Source organism: Poecilia reticulata, chromosome 17 (genome assembly GCF_904066995.2).
Source record: "Poecilia reticulata chromosome 17, P_reticulata-male-v2, whole genome shotgun sequence".
Lineage (NCBI taxonomy): Eukaryota > Metazoa > Chordata > Actinopteri > Cyprinodontiformes > Poeciliidae > Poecilia > Poecilia reticulata.
This window is the reverse complement of record NC_088846.1, coordinates 4,299,677-4,307,450: the sequence shown is the minus strand read 5'-3', so window position 1 is coordinate 4,307,450 and position 7,774 is coordinate 4,299,677. Positions and strand designations below refer to the sequence as shown.

Genomic DNA, 7,774 nt, shown 5'->3' with positions numbered 1-7,774 from the left:
TTTTATTTTAGGGTGGAGCGGAAAATAAATGTTGCCTATCTGAATTCTGAGAATATCCACTTTTACTGCCACCTACTGGTATGTTTGGTATATTACTAGTGGTGTCCACACGGGGAAAGGTCGTCAAGCTAAAAGTGCTTGGGAGCCACAGAAATAGGATTTTTCCACAAGGACATGGTTTCGGCCACCCTATTTTGAAAAATATTTGCTATGTTTAGGAAAGATCAATAAATCAATTAACTGCAGCCTTCCATGACTCCAGGTCTGAGTTTGAGTAAAGGTTTATGGATTTTGTGACCCTGTTTACTATGAATTTAAAAAGAAAGTAAAATCCATGACTATTAGAAGATGAATACTTTGTGCTCCACCTAATATAAAATGATTTAAATTTGCAGATAAAAAAAATAAATTACTTTAGTTTGGCCTGGCAGTAATATGCACCTTTCTCAAACTGTGGATCTGGGACCAAACAAAATCAGTCCAGAGGTAAAGGTAAACGTAATTTTATTTATATAGCACATTTTCAGCAACAAGTGAATACAAAGTGCTTTACAGGAACTAAAAGGAAATACAAACAAAATAACAAACCAGAGGAAAGAGTAAAAGAAGAAAAAGCTAATAATGTTGATCAATAGTAAATAAACTAGATACTCCTATTCAGGGTTGGAACACAAGTGGCCTCCAAGCCACACTGTAGACATCTCTAAACCATCACTCCTGTGATTTTGAGCACATCTGGCTTTAGCTGGTCTGATACATCCTGCAGGCTGTGATCCCTCAGAAACCAGTCTATTGGTGGGAACACCTTGTCTTTCCAGGTTCTGTGCAGACAGAGTTGTGTAGAATCCCCAGCCTAATATTCAGGACAGATGTAAGGACGGCCAGCCTAATGATAGAACACACTTAGACTGACCCTGCTGAGCCAGAGTCTTATAAACATAAACTCAGATTTTGAACACTTTTGAGTAAAGTCTCGTCTATTTGAACACGACAGGAACCGTTTTAGGATCTTTACCTCTTTAAATAAATATTTAATCCAGCCAGAAAACTGAGAAAATCAAGTGTGGGTAGAGAATAAATGAAAGTGATATGGTCAGATGGCTATTCTTTTTAAATAATACATCTTTTACACATTATAAACACGTTTTGTTTATTTATGAACAGGCAGTGCTTTTAAGAACAATCAGCATTTTATATGTCAACTAAGGCAAAGAGAAAGAGAAATATCTCTTCCCATGCATGTATGCCAATATAAATGTAGATAAAAGAATCTGTTAAGAAATATTCCCTAAAGTATTTACAAAATGTACAACAAAAAATATGATTTATTGTCTTATTGTCATTTTTTCCCCACCTCCATGGTCCCTACCACGGTCTCCACACAGAGTCTGAGGTGACAGCAGGTGCAACAGGTGACACATGGTGGCTGTTCTGTACACTCAGAGGTGTGAAAGCTGCGCCGGGAATAAGAAACGCAAAGTGTCCGTCTGGAGACGCCACCACCTGGAAGCCTCCGTACAGTTTCATGGCTTCGGTGGATAGTGAGCCACCCTTGAGGGACGCCCGCAGGGCCGGAGGCGCGCTGATCTGCGTACCGCTGGTCTGTCCCAGGTCGCCCAGGTGAGGTCCATACAGGTTAATCTGGGTCACACAGGCCGCGAGGTGGCCGAGGAGGTGAGTCCTTACTTCGGCTGTGACTCCTTCACACGTGGACAGGAAACGGGTAACCTCTCCAACGCACTCGCTGAAACCAGCTCGGTACTTCCCCAGGATGGATGGGTCTGTGTTTAAAGCCGCTAGAGAAGAAAAAAAAATGTTAAGAAATGGAAAGAAGGGCAAACAACCTAACACACATCAAACACATAACACTCACAACTAGGCAGAAAGGATTAAAAACGGAGAGTCCTGCTTGGTTTTCATCTGAGTCATAGGTAGGTTAAGCACACTTAAAAACTACTGTGGAGGCTTTTAAATATTAGATATTGATTTAGCTTTATTTTCATCAAGCTACTTGTAAATGTAATGTTTAACAATGCTGGTTTGGTCAGCAGTTATTCATTGTGTGAAGTGTCCAACATTAAGCCTGATATGCTTTTATGCGTTATATTGTGAATGAATATAACAACTTTGTAAAAGTTTAGTACAGTCATAAAACTTGTGGTTAAGAAAGCTCAAGTTTTGGAGCAGAGTTTTAGTTTGTGTCCAGCTTTTAGCTAATTTAGAGACGGTATTTATAATGATGAAGTCAAACTTAGGATGCTGAGGTTTATAACACTGAAAAAATGTCGCATGCATGCACTAATGACTACAGCTGTAAAACTTTCAATTTAATTTCAATTTCAAAAATCAAGTGTATTTTATGAGCCTAAATGTTTAAATGCACATGATTCTGGCTACAGAAATCTTAAACATGCCGTTATCCAGTTGCTTGTCCAGGCATTTTGAACTTCCATTAGATTAAAAAATATAAACTGTCACATATTGCAAAGATCTACAAATGAAGTTGTTTTAAAAAAAAAAAATAGTCCCACCCTTATTTACTGTAATAATTAAACTACTCATTTAAAGTCATACTCAATAAATTAGAATGTTGTTAAAAAGTTCATTTCACCTCGATTCACTAGGTGAAATGTGTTGTATTGATTAATTACATTCATTAACCTTTATTTTTGCTAATTATGATTTTCTTCTTACAGTACACTCAACCAACATTTTTAAAAGAGAAAATAGGTTTATATGAAAAGTATGTTTAATACCTGTTTAAAAGTTATTTTCAAAAGATATGTTTAATCTGACAAAACTCATTGGAAGGCATATTCTAATTTATTGAATATAACTAAGTAAAATGTCTGAATTAATTAGATGTATAAGTCAAATCAATTGCCTAATTTATTTTGTAGCTGTTAAACTTGCACAGTTTCTAGACCAAGTGCTGGATAAAATACATCCAAATGAAAAAAGGTATGTAAATTGTTACAGCAGTTTAATTGGTAAAATTTAAACCGTTCTTATTTTTCCGTTAGTGTGCTTTTCTTAACTCTGTAATTAGAGTCTCTTCTAGGCAACATTTTCACAGTCAAAAAGTACACATACTGTAGGTACCAGAGATGAATTATTAATACCAACCTAAAACCGGGGTGACTGAGTTTACACACCTGTCATCTGAAGCCGCTGCAGGTTCCTCAGGTGCTTTACCGTCATCTCCAGGATGTCGGCCTTCTCCAGCTTGGAGTGCCTGGAGCTCTTCAGACAAAAACAGAGCAGTTGTGCTTAAAAATCTCATTACATTTGGAGAAGTCATTGACAGAGGCTCGCTCAGACTCTTACGTCTTTCTTGAGCGCGTCCAGGATGAGGGTCTTCAGCTGACCCAGGCTCTCATTGATGCGCGCGCGTCGCCGCTTCTCCATAATTGGCTTGGAGGACTTCCACGAGCAGGTAAAAATGCAGTTAGTGTTGTTGTTAGGGTATAAAAGTTATTACATGTGTAACTAAATTTGCGCTCAGAAAGCCTACCTTTCTGTTCTCTGCCAGAGTGCGAGGTTTCCCTGGGGTAGAGTCGCCTCTTGCCGGGACAGCCGCAACACCAGACGGAGATGCTCTTTCGAAAGTACCGGCTGGCATCTTCAGGTTCGCACAAGAGCGAAAAACAACCGAAAAGTAAACGGTCGACAGTCCCGCCGTCTCCTGGCAGCTCTCAGGGTAGCTAGCTGACTATAACAAATGACAGCAGTCCGAACTGTCTCCGAGCCAAACTGCAGCACTCCAGACACAAGCGCTTCTGCTCGGTATTTATACAATCACAGTCTGCACGCGAGCGGCTCGTGTGACACGTCGGGGTTCCCTCCGCTTGTCCAATAAGCGCGCGGGATACGGTGCCGAGCAGGCGAGGGCTCGTGCGGCAAGGCGCTCTTATTGGCTACCTGTCCGGTTACTGATAAATATACATAAACTTGCAAAGTCACAGTTGGAAGCATAAAAAAAAAAAAAAACAATTACAAATGAGCCAACCAGCTTTGTGAAAAGTGAAAGAGAAAAAAAAAATCCTGAAGTAAATGTGCTAGTTTTCATCTGTTTCAGATCGTGGTTACATCATCATAAATAAGTCACACATTTTTCCCACATTCTCCAAATAGTACAATGGTCTTAGAGAGAGAAAAATGTATTATGGCTACATAAACCCACAAACGTCTATTCTAATCTTTCATAATTTTATGTAAAAAACTATCTCATCATAGTTGTACATAATTCTGAAGTCGATTAAGACAACTACGGTTTTGCAAATAAAAAAATACAACCAAAACAAATCTGAAAAGTGTGTCGTAACTTGGTATTTAGCTTTGAGTGAAACGTTTATGGTGAAAAAAAATATTGGTGGCAGTAACGTGCCTCTGCATTTCCAATATAAGGATTCTAATGAACAGTACAGAAATTACTACAATTGCACAAAAATATGACATTCTTCATACAGCAAAAAACATGAAGGGTTAAATTAGCTAAAAGTAAAAGGTATGTCCAGTAACTTGCAAAATGTACAGTATTTAATCACTAAATCTTGGCAATCAAAAGCAAACTCTGAAGTAGACTCAAAATTATGAAAAATACCAAACTCTGGTTGACAAGAAGTTTAACTCTGAACTATTTCTATTAAGACTGAAGAGAATCAATAAATGACACCAGACAGCAGAGGTCTTCCTATCCCAAAAAAACTAAATCACACTGGTACAGGATAGAAATAAGTATAGTTATAATATATAAATATTTTATATAAATATAATATTAACCCAGAAATCATGAGAACTTAACCAGTTTCTGCTGGAACACAACAAAAAGCAAGGCCCATGGATTTTTCTAACAATCAGGATCTCTGCTAAACAGGGCTGGATGTACAAGGATGTGGGTCCATGGGCTGGAGCCGGTTTTGGTGCCCCAACCACTGAGGAAAATTTATTTTACTAATGCAAATTACAGTATATCAATATGTATACAGTAGCTATAAATTCTACTGTATAAAACATATTAATATGTTTACACTGGCCCCCATCAAATAAATAAATTAATAAATAAATAAATAAAAAAAATATAAAGTAGAATGTTTATAAAACATTCTACTTAAAACAAACAAACAACAACAAAAACTAACCAGAAAATCAAAATCTTTGGGGTCCCCTTAAATTTTGGATCCCTGGGCAACAGCCTCTTTCTTACAGAACCCCTTAAGAAACTGGGAGAATTTCTTTCTTTCTTTTGTTTTTTTGCTGTTGCGATACCTCACAAAAGGTTATGCGTTCTCTCCTAATAATGTATTAGTTCATGAAGAATGACTGAATACTGTAAGCCTGTCTTACGGTGGCCATCGTACTTTCTTCTATTATATTTGTGAGGTTTTTCCACGTGTTAATATCTCGTTGCGAAATATCTGAACTTTTATATCTTTTTCTTTAGGATAGAAATACACCACAAACCTATGATATAAACAGAAACTTTCCGTGAGAGAGAGAGAGAGAGAGAGAGAGAGAGAGAGAGAGAGAAAGAAAGAAAGAAAGAAAGAAAGAAAGAAAGAAAGAAAGAAAGAAAGAAAGAAAGAAAGAAAGAAAGAAAGAAAGAAAGAAAGAAAGAAAGAAAGAAAGAAAGAAAGAAAGAAAGAAAGAAAGAAAGAAAAAGAAAACATTCAAACTATTTGGACTATTTCTGAGTTATTATTGCAGGGTAATGAGTCATCTGACAGTTTGGATTATGTCTCTTTTGTGTTGGTCTGAATGGTTAATAAAGTGCCGTTTTCATGGGCAGTTCAAACAGACATAAACATGTAGTGAATAAATCGATTTTCAATCAGTTCTTTGGCATCAAATAGTTAATAATAAACATGTTTTCACTGAGGCTCTTAAGATCTGTGCATATTTGAAATTTTAAATTGACATTTGTGACTGTACACAAAATAGGCCAGCAAATATCGCCTTAATAATATTGCAAGGGAACACAAAAGTATTGCAGGGGAATGCAAACATTTTTTCCCCACATCCCTGGAGGAATTCATACTTTCTAAAGTTTGGTCCAGCTGCAAATATTACAAATATGGATGTTCAAATAGATCAGTAAAGAGGATTTAAGCTCCTCGTACTACAACATTACATCAGAACGGCCATTTTATATCCAGCAAACATTAACATTAGATCAGCAGCAAAAACCAAAATCAGTCATTATTATTAACGATTTCTAAAACAGAAATCAACATTTACCCAGAGCAGTATTAGCATTGTAACTGCAATAAAAGCGTCATATAAACCACGGCAACATTCAAAACTGATAACTAACAGACGATAGCAGCTGACGAAGAATAAACAGAAAAAAGAGCAGAGCAATATGGTTGCTAAAACTTATAAAGCACTATGAGCAACAGAAGCTTTAGCTTACTGGCCATCCGGAACAATCCTACTGTCATTGAAGGTGGGGAATTCTGTGTAAGCTTCTCTCCCCGACTGCCATCGTGTTTGACCTATTTGACCAGCTTTTTTCAGAGATAAAAGCAAGTGGACACAAATATTTTTAGACAGTTGGGAAAGCAAAACAGATTTCATGTGTGATGCTTCTGTTATGCATTCTAATACTACAGAGGAGATGTTTCATATGTAGTTGAAATTTTTTTTAAAAAGTAGCTTGATTTCTCTGAAAGTATACTAATGTCCATTTAAACCTAATGTTTTCTGTAAAAAAAAATAAAATAAATAAATAAATATATATGTATATATATATACTGAATGTTGTTTTCAGGATCCATAAAATGCCTTTATTCATTAGCATTTTCATTGCAGGATTCCTTATGATCTGGAAAATATGACCTCAAACCACGTTTTACCCGCAGTGTTCAGAGAATGTTTTTCATATTATTGTGGTTTATTACAGCACTGTAAAACAACTTAATTGTTTTCAGTTCTTGAACCTATACCATCAAATTCTAAATGCATCAAATTGAACTGTCAGTGTACAGGCTATTTGACCTTCTGACCCATTAGGCTGGTTGGACTTCCCTGTCCTCTCTGACAGAGTTCAAGCCCTTTTCAGAGGTGAAATGACCCAATAAGCTGATCACTGTTTACATCCACTGTTTAAATTAGCACAATTAAAAAAAAAAGTCAAGTCTTGTGTTAATACACATCTTTCATGCTTTAAAACTCATTCAAACAGTTCATAAAAAGAAAACTCTGGAGCGGAGAGTTATGAATCCAATCCAGGGACGTAGCTAAAAAAAAAAAAAGATCTATAATTATCCTTAAAGAGGCAGTATTATGCATTTATAGCAGAATAAAGTGACTGTTACTTTCTGTTGCTATGAAAATACTGCATATATCAAACATGACTTAAAAGAAATTTGACATTGTAATATTAATACCTTGAAATTGGGCCTGTCTCTTTAAAAACTCCTGCTCTTTCTGAAACTCCACTTTCAGAAAGTCATCACAACATAGCTGCTTTATCAACCATTTAAGAACATTTTTTTCCAGCACTTCACTGAGATGTAGTTTGTATAAGGAACTCAGCAGATGTGCAGTTCCACCAGGTCTTTGCTCATTTCTGCTGGCTAGTCTGAAGGAGATGCGTGGGGGAGTCAAAGTTCACATATACATTCACACCACACCAGAGTTCACTTAAACCTAACCGAAGCAGGGGTAGGTCCAATCAGGACCTCGGTTTGGAGGTTGACCAAAGTTTGCCTTCAGAGTTTGATTGCCCATTCACACCTCTCAGAACAAATCTGACTTTCTAGGGTTACGACTA

The 7,774-nt window shown here is 36.8% G+C and overlaps 1 protein-coding gene across 1 annotated transcript; it reads right to left on the bottom strand.

Moving 5' to 3' along the window:
• Window positions 1–6,679, bottom strand: LOC103479094 (transcription factor HES-1-like). The gene is made up of 4 exons (XM_008433324.3): window positions 3,515–6,679; window positions 3,328–3,423; window positions 3,156–3,243; window positions 1–1,796 (listed from the first exon to the last, which is right to left on the bottom strand). Exons 1-4 carry the CDS (start codon window positions 3,620–3,622, stop codon window positions 1,366–1,368), a joined length of 723 nt encoding a protein of 240 aa, XP_008431546.1. The 5' UTR covers window positions 3,623–6,679; the 3' UTR covers window positions 1–1,365.
• Between the last annotated feature and the right edge of the window lie 1,095 nt (window positions 6,680–7,774).

Bases quoted from the DNA above. Each gene is read 5' to 3' on its own strand.
- LOC103479094 (XM_008433324.3), bottom strand. From the start codon at position 3,622: ATGCCAGCCGGTACTTTCGAAAGAGCATCTCCGTCTGGTGTTGCGGCT. The intron at 3,424-3,514 runs GTAGGCTTTCTG...TGCTCGTGGAAG, and splicing joins CTCTGGCAGAGAACAGAAAG to TCCTCCAAGCCAATTATGGA. The intron at 1,797-3,155 runs GTGTGTAAACTC...TTTCTTCTCTAG, and splicing joins GCAGCGGCTTCAGATGACAG to CGGCTTTAAACACAGACCCA.